This window comes from Athene cunicularia, assembly GCF_003259725.1.
Source record: "Athene cunicularia isolate RWA chromosome 1 unlocalized genomic scaffold, athCun1 chr1_part1, whole genome shotgun sequence".
Lineage (NCBI taxonomy): Eukaryota > Metazoa > Chordata > Aves > Strigiformes > Strigidae > Athene > Athene cunicularia.
In genome coordinates, this window is record NW_020799091.1 from 69,662,256 (window position 1) to 69,678,268 (window position 16,013).

Below are 16,013 nucleotides of genomic sequence, written 5' to 3' on the forward strand. Positions count from 1 at the left end.
CTTAGGTTACAGTATTGTATTCTCCTATTATTATTTTCACTCTTTCAGAACATTCTTAAAAATGAATTGATTCTACCTTAATGGTTTTACCTTCAAGATATAAGTATGAATTCTTAGGGAAATTAAGAACACACTTTAAAGTTTTTAAAAACAATTTAATCTTCCTCAGTGGAAAGATTTCTGCATACCCTATTGATGCTTTGAAATTCAAAGTACTTACCTCTGAAAAAAACAAACCATTTCTCTTATTTGGTTTCAATTTTTTTAAATCTAAAAGCTTCATTTAACAGTGTTTCACTGGGAGTGCTGCTGCCTCTGAACCTAGAACTGCTGTCTAGGTAGAGTCTATGATAATATTAAAATAAGCTCTCTAGGAAATTAATAAGAAGGAAAAACTTTTCTCAGACCTCTAAGTTCTAATAGAGAATAAGTAAAAACAAATAGAGAATTAATCATAAAGCTAATCTATTATTATATTCCTTTTTTGTTTATTGTTTTATATCATTGAATGAGGGAAACACTTGAATGTGCATTTGGCTTAGTTGCAGTGAATGCTGAAGAAAGTCCTATGCTTTGTATTATGTAGGAAGCATAATCAAATGATCATAATACTTCTTTTTTGCCCTGAAGTATGCATGTATATGTATACAAATATGTATATCTATACATACATCAATTTGAAGAGGTAAGATAAATGAAACTCAAACAAGCACAGTACAAACCTATACTGTGAGTTCTTAGCAAGAATAGGGATGTACAGTTGTAATTTACAACTGTAAATTATGCCAAGTATCCATATTCTCTGTTTACCAGAGTATATAGCAAAAATATTTTGTGTTACTTGACACAATTCGTTATTATTCGTTGACTGAGATATACCTCTCATCAAGATCAACAATAGTTTTCATGATGAGCTGTGGCCTTTTACATACCATGACATAAGTTATAAAAACTTATTTCTGTTGAATGGAATAGAATATATTATAGTAGTCACACGCCATGTATGAAAATAAGTGATTTTGAAAAGAATCACATTCCGTTTTCTGTAGTTTTTGAGATTTTTTTTTCAATTAAGACTGTATATTTGAAATCATTTTGATGTTTTAAAAAAACAGATGATCTTGATTCATTTTACATTAGTCTGAAAATACTATATTGCTAATACTGGTATTTTGATTATGAAATTACCTCTGCCATATAATGTCCCAATACAAGAGCAGCAGAAATATGTTCATGTTTCATCTGTAGACTGTAATTTTACTGTTGCCTTGAAACAAACAGTGTGTGCTCTCAGACATGATGTGATTAACATTGTGCAGTCACTTATCCCAAGTCAACCTGCTTTAGGAGCCTAATCAGAGCACCATCTTCAGTAATTGCTAATCTGAAACTGAAAGGCTTTAAGAGTGAGAGGCAGAAATGCAGATGTAATTAGAGTTCTGCTCATGTGATGGAAAAAAACAGAAAAAAAATGGGGAGCCTTTTAAAAATGCTGTTGGAGGTTTTTCCAACTGAGATTTCTGTCTATAAAATGGATATAAAAAAATAAACTGCCAGCTGAAGTACACGAAATAGCTGATATGGCACTGAATGAAAATTGTCTTTGCAAGATGGTAGAAAAATCACAATCATCCTGGAGGTCTACTCAACAAAGCAGACTTTCAAATTCCCCGTATTTATTAGCTTATAAGGGTTCCTAATTACTGCACATCTTAAAAGAATTAGTAATCCTTTTTGGATGTCCTTGCTACGAGAGCTTTCTGTTTAAGCCTACAACTGAATTATTGGTCTGGTTATCCTCCCTCTGTGCTCTGATCTTCTCTGGGAGTTGTATTCAGGCTACTGTGTTTGCACATATCTGTGAAAGATAGGGTATGCCAGTGCCTTATTGGAGGAGGATGAAGTAGACATCCATCCGCACAGGGTCGTGAAATGACAAGACCTCTAGTGATGCAAGAAGTAAATGCTTTGGGAAATGGGCAAACACATTATTATCAGGCAAAATATAAACCACCGAACGTTGATGATTACCCAATTGGAGGGCTAATTGTAGACTGTATTTTACTCAGTTTACTCAGTTCCTTTTGCTGTACAGATTAAAGCATGGGTTTACAAAAATATTCCTCTTCAGGCTGGCATTCAGCTTTCATCTAAAGATATTAAAAATGGGGAATGTATTTACTTTATTGTTCGTTGGAGGTTTTTTTCCTAATAAGTAACTGCTTTGGCTTAAGTATCTGTTTTCTACTTTAAACTTGTCAGGGATAACAGTCAGCCATCATTTCTTATGATGTATTTTTCTCACTGAATTATAAACTGTTTATAACATGATGTCACCTAGTCAAAGAATTTTTCAGGGTTGCCTACCCACTTCTCATTAGACCAATTCAGGTCTACTAGGGCCATGTGGCATTACTATTCCCCAAGCACGATAGCTTCCAGGACAGTTTTGTGCATTCCATTAATGACTGTGACATTTTCATGTAAAGTATTTCTTTCCCCAGTGTTATAATCTAGCCTTTGAGAGTGACAGAGAACATTTCCTTTCATACTAAATATTTCTGTTTCTGCATATGAATGGACTTCAGATTCTGCAGAGAAATAAAGCTGCATTAATTGCTAAGGATTAACTCTCATTAAGAATATACTTTTAAAAGTACTGTGTTTCCCTGATGAGCTCAAAAGTGCAAGTCATACACTTTTTTTGTGACCTTGCTGAATGGTCACTATGTGATTAAAAATAACTGAAAATATTTAATAAGCATAATGTGTTTTGTAAAGCATATTTATTTGGGTGGAAAGGGGCCTCTAGTGGCTCACTGAGTCTGTTTTTTCTGGAAAATGACTTTCATATACAATTGATTTAATTATGCCTAATGAAATATTTATAGTTGAGACTTGGTTCTTTACAAGAGTGGAAATTCTGGATCTCCCTTGGAAGTTTCTTCTATTTCCTGGTGTCCTATTTCTTACACTCCTCATTCATCCTCACTGTTTAAGGATCACTAATTGCTGTCTGTTGGTACCTTTTTTGCATTCATGTTTCCTAGACAGCTTGGCACCCCCTCCCTTTGTTCTTGTGTCTCTTTAGGGAGACAAGGGAAAAAAAACATCCCAAATAGTGCAACAACAAAAAAGTTATAACTATCTAGAAATGTTTGGTCAAATTTGCCATTGTCATCAAGTGAAGTAACCTACTGGACAGATAAATGTGTAGCTACACAAAGTTGGGCTTGTTGCTGCTGACAGCCTGGGAAAAGCAGTGGTTGCTTGGCTCTGGAGGTGTCAGAATTGTGAAAAGCCACAGTTAGAGCCAAGATACATGGAGATCTGTGGATAGTCATCTTAACTGTTCTCACTTACAGTAGGAATTTAAAAATGCAGCAATTATTGGCAGAGGTAAACAAAGTCTCCTTCACCTCATGTGGTTTAATGCATTGCCTTCAACAGAAGCAGAGCTAAATGGGGTAAAAATCCCTGAGAATCAGACAAGGTTCCTTTGTAATGAAAATGCTGGAGAATGATATCTCAGAAATGGGCACTCTGACAGTGTTTGGGTCAATCATGCTGAACTCCTAAAGACTGTGTGAGAGGAAGGAGAGATGGATTTGAATTTAGACACCATTTCTAAGCCACGTGAATTCTGCAGGACTCAGCGTCCTAATTGTGGATGCCTGCACAGTCTAGTATTTGGATTAATGCAGAGTGCTGGAAGTTGCCCAAATTATTAGTCTAGCATTACAATTTAGTTGATAATAAATATTCAGCAGCAGCTGTCCCTTTGGAGCCTGAGGAAGTAAGTAAATGGTTTACCCAAATACCTTTTTGTGTCTGTGGAGCTGTAAGTCTTTGCACTCAAATCAGCCTTTGTTATGTTGTATTTCAAGCAGTCAGTTAAGCGCTATGAAGAGCCTCTGGTTCAGGCTGAATTTGAAAACCAGAAGTGTTGATATAATTTATATGCTATAGCAGTATAGAAACTTCAGGATTATTTATTCTATATTTGATAATTTTTTTAATCAGTCATTCCATACAGTGAGGTACTTCTAACGAAAATGTGACTACTGTGAAGACTCACCTACCTGGACAGAGTGAATGTGTATAGCACCTTCACTTATTCTGCAAAATCAGTTGATTTTTCCTTACCTCATCCTTGAATATGAAGTGTACAACTTTTAAATTAAAAAAAAAAATAAAATTCATCTTTGATGATCTTCTCCATGAGTACTTCCTATAACATTGCTTCCTCTGTTTATAACTATTCTGAATATTTAAAATAATTCTAGTTTAGTGTGAACTATCTGCAGAGGTCATAACATTGCATTGCCTAAATTTTTAATTAATTCCAAAGGATAGATTGAGGCTGACTGGCTTACCTGTTGTGGAAAAAATAATTGTATCAAATTACAGAGACTTGAAGGAGAAACTGCGAAGTCAAAGTCTAAAAACAGACAAAAAGATCAAGTATTTGTGATTCAGAAAAACCAAAGGGTGATTGCAAGATCAGATGTCACAGGATATTATTATCCAGGTATATATTTTTGTACACATTTTAAATATTTTTAGAGTTTCTTAATACTGATAAAACATTAGTTTTAGTCATAATTAGCTACTTCTGCCTTAATCAGATTTAATATTACACGTGCATATTAATGAAAAATGCATATATAACTTGCGTGTGCATGTATGTACATTTATAAAAAGACATACATTTTGTAAAGTCAGAAAGCAACAATACATTTATGTAAGAAGAGTACGGAAGGAAATCCTTTTAAGTAACTGAGTATCCAAGAGTATCAACCTGTCTCTCTTGAATGTTTCTGTTGAGTGTTTGGCAAAAGCCAAGCAGCGTGCATGCGTGCGTGTGTGTGTGTGTTTTCAAAGAATTCTCTAAATGCTTCTGCCTTTTTGTTGAGTTTTGAGTCAGAACAATTAGTAGATAAAATTGTGTTCTGTTGTTTCATTTTAAAAGAAGGTGTGTGTGTGTGTTTCATTTTTGTGATACTTGTTTTTTTAAATTACATATTTTTAACTGTGGTAATAGTTTCATTATGTCAACAGTCATCCTCCTGGTCAGTGTACAAATTTCAGACATGGGCTTGAAAGTTATTTTTAATTTTATTTTTATGGAATTATTAGGAATGGTTACTAAGATTATATATTTTAAGTATAAATTTCTCTGTTGCCCTAGCACAGATTATCCTAGCTAAATGCAAATGAAGAATGTATAGTACAGACTTGTTTGACCTCAGTGATGTGTGACAGCATATAGGATTTAAAAAAAAAAAAAATCCACAAGGGGTAAAATAAAAATAATTTAAATATTTAATTATGTTGGGTTTTAGGAACTGTGATAAAGAATATCAGTTCTACCCGTGCACTTGTTGACTTCAGCAATGGAGAGACCCATACTGTACCTGTGAAGTTCACTATACCTGTGGGAGGTGCTATGCCATGCCCGTATCTACAGGTGAAAAATTAGGGGGGTTTTGTGACAGCAAATATGCATTTTTGATTTTGTTCACTTGGTCACACATAGAATAAAGGACAGATTTTAAAAAATCTTTTAAATACATCTATTTATTTTAAAGAAGAGTTTTTAGTGATAGTAATATCATGCTCTTTCAACATGATATTTTTCATTCTTTTGGAGCTTGTTTTCATTGTAATCCGGTTCCTTTGTTTTTTAGAATTCTATATTATTTATAAAACATTAATATTTGCCCACCTATAGAAGAAAGGTGATATTTTTACCAGTAGAAAGGTTGTTTCTTAGCACCTAGATTACGAATCAAGGAGAGCCTTGGTAAGGGGAACATCCAACTCTAGAGAAGATCTGAAGAATTTGATAGAAAATTATGATTTCTGTGTTAATTTTTAAAACAATTTTGTACAAGTCAGTTACATATGGAATTCTCTAAAATTCCCAAGGTTGGCTTAAAAGCTTATTAAAAACATAAATTTGCACAAAGTCCAAGGGAATGAAGAGTTGTAAGAGTTTCCTCATTCAGTCAACTTGCTAGTTGAGCCCTGGTACATTTAGCAGGACTTTGTCCTTTATCTTCAATTTGTGTTACCTTCCTGATTCAGTGGAAATTGTGTGATAGCTACATACAAGGACAAAGTTCTTATTTTCTTTTAAAGATCCATATTGAAGCATGGGAACATGTTCAAATTATGATTCATGTAAAAAAAAAATCATAGTATTTAGATTTTGTGTCTTGTAAAACTCCCAAGTTACGCGGTTCTTGCCAACCGATGTTTTCCTGATGTGCAGGTTGGAGACCATGTGTTTGCCAGAACTGTGACACAGAGAGGACATGAATGTTATGTGCCTGCTATTGTCATAGCAACACCAAAGAGGGTGGAAATGGGTGTCAAACTCTACACAGTTCTGATGTTCAACAACAGGAAAGTAAGTAAACCTAGAAGATGATACCAGTTTGGCAATGGTATTATCATTGTTCTATTTTTGATGAGGCAGATAGATACAATCTGCCAGGCTAATGAGTTCGCCCAATCCCTGTCTCCAGCTAACCAAAGTAAATCAGATTTCAGGGATCAATGAAGAGCTCATGTGATAGACATGAACCAATTCTGTTAGGGTAATTTATTCTTAAATCATACTCTGTTCTTTCCTCTATAATCCATGTGGTGGCTTTCACAAGCTCCATGCTGCTAAAATGAGAAACAGAGGGAGTTTTATCACAGTCAGTATAATCTTCAATTCATTTAATTGTGTTTGTTTGTTTGTAAGCCATTATGATAATTCTACTGCATTTTTATAGTGCATATTAAGAAAATGTACTTTGTATTTTAAACTTTCCATTATTTAGAGGTTGATTACAGTTACATTAAAACAGTTGACTTTTTATACGTATGTATCTTCACTGTTTCTGAGATTTAGATTTAAATTAGATGAATGTTGATTGTGTTATTGCAGGAACACTGTGTAAGAAGCAGGCTTATTAAAATCAGCCAAACAAAGTTCGCCTTTTCCTGTCAGTACATAAGGATGGTGCAGATGGTGGATTATATGACGTGAGTATGCTTGAACCTAAAAATATAGAAGTTATTTTATGTGAATCCTAAATGTTTCACTTTGGCTTCAGCCATGCTGTCAGATTTTCATAAGTAGTAGTGTAACTACAGTTGTGATCTGACTTGCTCTACACATGCAACCAAGTGAGTTGACCTACAAGCATTAACTATCTGTTCTATCATTTTATTTTCTGGCAATTTATTGCCCTATTTTCATTTTTGAAATATTGGTGGGATCCCTTGGTTTGAAACTTAGCCCCAGGAAGCTGTTAGAGGACTACTGGAAGTTGAGATGGAGTTTCTATTTGTTGTAAACCTTATTTTATTGTAATATAAAGCTATGGATTAAACCGCAAATTGTTTCTAAGATACTGAATAATCTACTGCATTTAAATCTGGGGAATGATGGGGAGAGAACATGTAGGATGAATATGAGCTCCTACTTAATTTCTGCAGAACTTATGTAGAGCAGCAATAACATTTTTCTAGTGTGAAGTGTGCACTGACTGCAGTGGTTCCAAGTGATTGTGGATTACTTTTTCATTTTTATTACTTTTATTAAGTTCTAGCTTAATACATTTGAAATAGCTTTGGATTACGATAACCTTCAGAGCATCAACAGTTTCTGACAGCTAGCAACAACATATTTTAGGAAGTAGCCTAAGATCAGAACAATCACCTAGGGATATTTCTCCAGAATACATTCCCAACCTCCAGCAGTTAAGGATTTTCTGAAGCAGAATTGGAGTCTCTGTATTAAACAGCCTTGATGGATTTTTCTTCCATGAATTTGTGTTGTTACTTTTTGGAATTCATGTAAACCTTTATCATACTCTTCCCAGAAGGAGCTGCACCATTTCACATTTTGTGTGAGAAAACATGTACTTTTCCTTTGAATCTTCCATCTGCTTTGTCATCCCAGAAGGGTTTCCTCTTCTGTGTGTATCAACATAGTATGGGCACTGCTGCCAAAGAATTGTATAATCTCTACCATGGGAGATTTCTTTCCCATTATTGCATGAACAGGACAAATCCTACCTTTAAAGGCAATTTTAGAAGTTCTTAATTTTTATTGAAATATTCTAATATCACAGAAACCTAGAATCACAGAATGGTTTGGGTTGGAAGGGACCTTAAAGATCATCTAGTTCCACCCCTCTGCCATGGGCAGGGACACCTTCCACTAGACCAGGCTGCTCAAAGCCCCGTCCAATCTGGCCTTGAACACTGCCAGGGAGGGGGCAGCCACAGCTGCTCTGGGAAACCTGTGCTAGTGTCTCACTATCCTCACATAAATTAATTTCTTCCTTATATCCAATCCAAATCTGCCCTCTTTCAGTTTGAAACCATTACCCCTCATCCTATCACTACACTCCCTGATAACGAGCCCCTCCCCATCTTTCCTGTAGGCCCCCTTTAAATACTGGAAGGCTGCTATAAGGTCTTCCCAGAGCCTTCTCTTCTCCAGGCTGAATAACCCCAACTGTCTCAGCCTTTCTTCAGAGGAAAGGGCTTCCAGCACTCTGACCATCTTTGTGGCCCTCCTCTGGACCCTCTTGAACAGGTCTATGTGCTTCTTATGTTGTGGGGGCCCCAGAGCTGAACACAGCACTCTAGATGGGGTCTCACGAGAGCAGAGTAGAGGGGCAGAATCACCGCCTTTGACCTGCTGGCCACACTTCTCTTGATGCAGCCCAGGATACAGTTGGCTTTCTGGGCTACAAATGCACGTTTCTGGCTCACAGTTTTTCCATCCACTACTACTCTCAAGTCCTTCACTACAGGGCTGCTCCCAGTCCACTCCTCGCCCAGACTGGATTTGTGCACGGGATTGCCTCAACCCATGTGCGGGACCTTGCACTTGGCCTTGTTGAACTTCATGAGGTTTGCACAGGCTCATCTCTCTAGCCTGTCAAGGTCCCTCTGGATGGCACATCCCTTCCCTCCAGTGTGTCGACTGCTCCACACAGCTTGGTGTCATCGGTGACACTGTTGAGGGTGCACTCAATCCCACTGTCCATGTTACCAAGAAAGATGTTAAACAGTGCTGGTCCCAGTACTGATCCCTGATGAATTCCAATAGTCACTGCTGTCCACTTGGACATTATGCTGTTGGCTGCAACTCTGAGTGTGACCATAGAGCCAATTCCTTATCCAGTGAGTGGGCCTATCATATCTGTGTTTCTCCAATTTAGAGACAAGGATGTTGTGTGGGACAGTGTCAAAAGCTTTGCATAAGTCCAGGTAGTTAAAGATTGCATCTCAAAATGATGGGCGAGGGTACCAGTTGTGGGCTGATCTATGGCTCATGATACTAGAAAATGTGTGGGAAACAGGGCTTGAATCAGTGTTGCTTTTTTGTTCCATCATTCTCAAGTAGTGATTCCAGTGCAGCTTGAAACTCATTCTTCTACCAGCTTGCAGCCACAGAACATAAACAAATGAACACCCCTACTTTACTAAGCAGAATTCCAGATCTGAAAATACATCAATGCCTTTTGATGGTGACATCACCTACATGACAGTAGCTTCTTTTCACCAAAAAGTAATCCTGAAGACCATGGTTTCCTATTTCATGCATACAACCGGTTGAAAAGAGACAGGCATATAATGGACCTGAGTTTCAGCAAAATCAGTGGAAGTCTTTTCCTTCCACTGAATTGGATTATATTCTAAATGAGGTACCTTATTAAGAAAAGATGTGACTAAATGCATAAGCAATAAGTATGGCTTTCACTCTCCATTCTTTGTTTCATGACTGAATGCTTGAATATAAAATTTAATAATCATTCTCCAGACTGAATGCTTGAATATAAAGTTTAATAATCATTGTCCAAATGGACTTTATTGGCAATCTGACTTGCTATTGTTATATACAAATGATGAGAAAAGTGAGTTATTCATGGGCAAACAGAGGAATTCTTCAGAGAACTGACAGAAATTAATGCACTAAATTTTTGCAAATGAGAAATAATCTGCATTTTAGATGAAGGGATATCAAATTTGGCAGATCTCAGTAAAATAGTATGTGAAACTGCATATTCAAGTCATATTAATTGTGGAGTTCTATATAGTGTTTCCAGCTAATAAACGCTGATTTGGTTGTAAATGCACTGGCCAGTTTGTATAGCAGATGACTGAAATTAATGAAATCTAAATAAAATATTGTTGCCAATCCAAACAATATTGTTGCCACAACAACAACAACAAAAAGAACTCTCAGTTAAGGCATTCATTTTATCCCCTTTAAACGCAATTAAAACATTTTTTTAGCATGGTCTGGAATAGAGCATAAATTTTGCAAGCATAATGATTGAGCACACCAATGTCTTACAGTTGTTTTAAAGTCTGAAGTTTTCACCACATTGTTTCTGTTTTTTCTTGCAGCAGTTGTAGATTTTAGAAACAAACCATTTTGAGATGACAATCTTTTTACTGCAAAATGTCTCTGGTTTTGAGGATAGCACTGTTCAGATTGTCCTCAAATTACCTCCATTAAAGGAACATGAAAAATGCCTCCAAACAATATTATTTCAAATGCTTTTACTTACATCTGATTGCTAGTGTTTTAAAGACAGACATACAAAGGGCCGTTGTGGGACTCAGAACAGTAACACTTGAGCATTTGGCAGGTCTGAGAGTGGAATTTAGGTGCTTTGGCTCCATGACTGTATACTGAATGTCGAGATTTATAGCATAGAGTGCAGTGAAATGTGTAAAGCAGCTAATAAGAAATGACAAAGAGAGTTGAGAATCTGGAACTGAGACTCTCTTAACTTAGATACCCACTTACATCCCTGGACTAGACATATTTGAGCCTTTGGGATTCCCAGGGTTCTCTCTTGGCATTGGATAAACTGCATTAATAGTAATTTTTAGCATACAGGCAACATAGACCTAACCCCAGGTACACAGATGAAGTGCATTAGTGTGCCAATAAAAACCTTGGTGATCACCACTGATCCACAATATTCCACTTGCCAGAATCACAGAACCTTCTTTTGCACATTCCCAACTTTATCATCTACTGCAATATATTTGTCTCCATCTTTTTCCACACTATGTGTCATATCTGGTTCTGATGAATTTTTAGTCTCTTTTCCAAGAATTAACAATAAGCCTGGTACTGTAGAGCTTTTATAGCTGAGTCTTTTAAGTTTCCTACTTCTTGGATCTATAACTCTCTACAGTAAATTGCTTTGTAAGACTTGAGTAGACAGTCCCCAACAATGCACTTACTAATCAGAATGTTTGTCTTTTGCTTTTTCTCAGCTAGGTTTTGAGTTCTCCATAAAGTGAAATCTCATTCCTTTCTTGCTAGTTAACATGTCACTTATGCATCATATAGACATACATAACATCCTTTTGTGGTCATGGACTACATTAGCTCAGGAGCTGCATCATAAGAAACTGGTAGTGGCTATGATTTTACTTTATACTTGTTTATTCATGTAACTGCCATGCCATGTTGAATGATTGTTTTCCTTTTATAAGGAGATGTACAGTCAAAGCCATTACACAACTGTATTTCATTAGTTACACATTAATTGGTTACTAATTAGCAGTGCTATGGCAGTGCTTCAGCCCATATTGGGTTGGAGCTTCCATTAGAGTCCCTATCTTTTAGAGGGCATGGGAGTGTGCTTTCCACTGAAACATTATTTATTATATTCTAAAATAGATACCTACCTTCCATGTCATTTTTATTAGAGAGGAACAGTGCAGCATATTGCTCATGGATATGCACAGATCTAATGAGAACATACTGACATTGTTGATGAAACAAAGTAGAAGCATAATTTAATCAGAAAGCAAACAAAAAGTTTGAATGCAGTACAATATTAGAAGCTCAAAAAGAGACAATCCTTGTGTGCTAAGTCCTATAGAAGGGAAAAAAAGTGAAAGGGATAGGCCAGGCTCCCCTGCTGACAGAGTCCACAGAGGACATTGTATTACCCATAGCTTGGCTAACTCTTCAGCTCTGGGTTCTTTGGGATTGTCTTTTGGTGTTTATGTGGTGTGTACTAGGGGTCATGCTTAATTCACTAATCTTTAGAGGTACTAACAGAGCTTTCATCATTTTAAGATCAGGTATTAGCATCTCTTTGGGGTCTTTTCCTGCAATCAGAGTAGAAAGAAGTAATCATGGCAGAACAAGGACTCTGAAAATATAACTAAAAAATTCCATATGTAAAGTAAACCACTATGTGCTCTGGGCCCCCACCATAAAAGACAATTATTGCCCAAACCCTTTTTGGAGAGATAGACAGAATTAGGGGCTGTAGCCCTGGTTTAGGCTAATTTTTATTTATTTTATAAATAAAAGGGAAACTGAATTGTAAGACATTTATAACCTTGTCAAATGGACAAGAGTGTGGTAAGTCCCTCTCTTGTCAGTACTGTGAGATGTGGGAGAAGGTGATATCCATGCCATGAAAAAAAAGGTTGAAAATAGTATATGGTATGTATGCTTTTAGCTTAGTGAATTTCCTTGTCTGATTTTCTAGTCTGGACAGGGAGACCACAAAGCCTTATCCTCACTCATCTGTGGAAGATGAAGGAGAAGAAGCAAAGAAGTGTATTGTGAAAGAAGATAGGGGAAAAAAGAAACAGGAGAGCGGTAGACAGAAGTCATCCAGGGAGAGGATATCAGACTCTGATGATCTTCTATGTCTCCAGAAGGGAAGTAAAACAGAAAGGAAGAAATTCACTGCCTAGTAATGAAGAAGATTTTGGAAGTAAAGAAGTAGCTCTGAAAAATTATAAATACGGGTCTTTAGTTAATCCCCACACAAAGAACCAGGTTTCTGCATTTCTGGGTGTTAGACCAGCCTGCTTTTCCACGTCCTGTGTAATAAGATTCTTTCACCTCCTTTGGAAACCATTCTTCACACTGATCATTCTCAGCATGTGTTTCCACAGCAAAGAGAAGAACTGAATAAAGCATGTTCTGACATATGCTACCTAACATTTGTAGTAGCAATGAAGATGCAGTAACACCAACGTCAGTATCTGCTAGAGTATATATTCCAGTCCCTCTACTTTTGTTGCTTGTTAAAGGTATGCCTATATTGCAGGCATTAAATTATTGCATGTGGAGCTCAATACTTCAGAGGTTAGATTGCTTTTAGTGTCTGAGGTAGCTCAGTTAAAACTGACAACAGTATCTATGTTCCCTGTCACTGCAGTAGAGACAGGGGCTGACATAGGTATGCCATTACGTGCCACAGTCAGCTCTTCTTTTTAAAGATCCTACTGTCAGTGGAAAGATAAGAGGACTTTTGTCCATACCTGCTAGCTGTACCTTGAAAGCATGTTTAAAAATCCTCATTATTTATTTACTTTCAGAAGCAGTGGATTATAGATTCAATCAATCATCATGTTGTCAATCAACCTGATTTGGTGCTTCTGAACTTTCCTTCTAGTTTCCATTCATCTTTTAAAGATTGCCTACAAATTCCATTTACATTGATTATAATGGGTATTACGGTGCCACTGCATTTTAGAAGTGGCCTGATCAGAATGACATGGGAGCAGAGGTGCTGGACTTGTCCTGTAGCTGTGTGAGAGACCATGGCTTCCACAGGTAGGGCTATTTCACTGGAAATGCTCAGTTATCCTATACTCCTCCCTTTTGGATGTCTTAAAATGCATATGCTGAGTAAATGTGAAATAATACTGATGTGATCAGCAAGTCCTGTAAGTGATTCCATGCAGGTTGAAAGAAACGTTAAATGCGAGCAGTGACTATCTATGCACTTGAATTCTGCCTAGATTTACTAGATTATCTCACAGTACTCTATTGAGACTCTAACAAGACTTCACGGCAGTGTGCAGGTTGAACATGCTAAAGAAGGTACCCATGTCCTTTTCTTATGACTCCATGGGCATTGGATATGGCTTTTTTTTTACTTAAAATGTATTTTCATGTACATATTCCTCTGTGTTTTATCAGAAAGGGGAAAGTCAGAGAGCTGATGAAGATGTTAAAAAAGACTATATGGTCATCCTCACAGGGTTTCATCAGGTATCTCTTTATCCAATCTCCATATATGATTGTCTGTTTGTTGTCTTTGGGTGTAGATATTTGTGCCATTTTCAAACTATGCTAATGATTTCAAAGCATTTTGTATATATGATTTTGTAAATTATATCAAATGTGTTACTTGACCCCTGACACAGATCTATTTTAACTTTCATTTTAAAGAGTGAAGAGAATAAAGAAAATAAATTTGCCTGGCATTGCTTTTTCCTTCTACCCAAGGTTCGGGTCTAGTATGAACTATTAGTTTATACTTACTGTTTGGCAGTCCAATATGTGCTGAGCACCAGATCTGTGAGATTCACCTATATGGGTTAACACTCTCGGAAGTAGTCTTATTTAATTAAATTGATGTAAGTGTTTAATAACATGGGTGAGGTGTTGGAAAACTCTATTGTTCTAATGAATTGTTCCACTTGTCTCCATGGACCAGATAATGAAAATATCTGGTATTTAGCAATGCACTTTTCCTTTATGGAGTTTTTGTAATACTCAAATTTGGCTGGATATTCAAGTCAGGAGCCTAAACTGTAAAAGTACTTCTGAGCTGAAACACCCTGTTTTCATCTTCAGACACCTACATAACCCTAAGATCTCAGTTGTTGGCCTTCATACGCTGGACACACCGATGTTCATCAGAGTGAGCCCTTACCTGATTTTCCTGGTAGCTGTTTTCAATACTGCATTATTTCTTGATTGTTTATAACAAAGGCAGTTTTTTAAAAAATAGAGTCAGCATCTCAGAGAAATGTTTTAAATACCTGTAAGTACCATTAATAGTAAAAGCTAATAACTTTGGTAACTAAATATCTTTTACAGTAACTAGGTAATACTTACTTTTCATAATTTCTAAAAGCAGTCTATTAAGCTGGCAACTGATTTATCTGAAAAATGAATAATCCTTCCACATACTAATTTTCCTTGTGATATTGAATACCTGAATATTTTGGATATCTTTTGACTTTCAAACCAGCTCAATAGTCCTGGTCTGTTTGCCTGAAGTAAAGGCTTTTTCTTCATATTTATACATAATAGTTTTCTCTATGTGTATATGTGTATAATGTGTCAAAGCATGTAATGCGATCAGCACCTCCTGCGTTTCCTTTCCAAAGGTTTGTCTTGTCACTTCTTATGAACTCTCCAGATACATGTATATTTTTTTGATAATCTGATTGGGCTGTGTTTTGTAACTACTCCATGTGCTAAGCAACAGTTCATCTTACGTTTCTGCTGACTGCGTGTGTACATTCATCTGTTATATGAGGAAGTAAGTTCTCCTGAACTTGAATGAGCATTGACCGATATAGAGGTGGATTTTTGTGCTCTCCAAGATAATGTGGATTCATCTACATGGCTTTTACCATGGTGGTTGATAAAGCCTTTTATTTCCATGACCTGTGGGTCCTCTATGAATTAATGGAGCATTTTGGAAAGTTTGTTGTTTGCTTTGTGCTCAGCTAAAATGTTCCTGATTGTTAGGAGGAATCAACAACCCATTCCTGTTGTGCCCACTCAGGGAAAAAACATTAACAGAAGTGAATAAAGATTAAGTAATAATGTTAGTTATTTAGTGTATATTAGCTTCATTATTGTGTTGATGTGTAATTTTGTCTTGCTTATTCAAAAAGTCTTATATTAACATGTTATTATTTTAATATTTATGCTTACTGCTCTTATTGTGTTAGTTAGCTCTGTATGTTTATAAGAGAGTGAATGAGGTTCTGGCAAATTCCGGCTGACTGTTAGTGGGCTAATGATTCTTTGTGTAGGTAACTCAAATAATACTGTTTGGCTGAACAAATCACAAATACTTGACTCTGTCATTGGTTACTGCAATAATTGTTTTTATAGATACTTTAAAAAACAGGTGCTTGTTTCCATAGAAAAATTCTTCTCCCTGTGTTGCTCTGGGACAGAGCAGTCTTCCCTC

At 36.4% G+C, this 16,013-nt stretch overlaps 1 protein-coding gene across 1 annotated transcript in view; it reads left to right on the forward strand.

Moving 5' to 3' along the window:
- The window catches only part of VWA3B (von Willebrand factor A domain containing 3B), a 62,823-nt gene extending 49,429 nt beyond the window's left edge, over positions 1-13,394 (forward strand). Inside the window, 6 exon segments of the mRNA XM_026849811.1 lie at positions 4,411-4,531; positions 5,346-5,470; positions 6,278-6,415; positions 6,944-7,041; positions 12,549-12,711; positions 12,713-13,394. Coding sequence (XP_026705612.1) covers positions 4,411-4,531; positions 5,346-5,470; positions 6,278-6,415; positions 6,944-7,041; positions 12,549-12,711; positions 12,713-12,979 — 912 coding nt within the window. The 3' untranslated portion in view covers positions 12,980-13,394.
- The last annotated feature ends 2,619 nt before the right edge of the window (positions 13,395-16,013 follow it).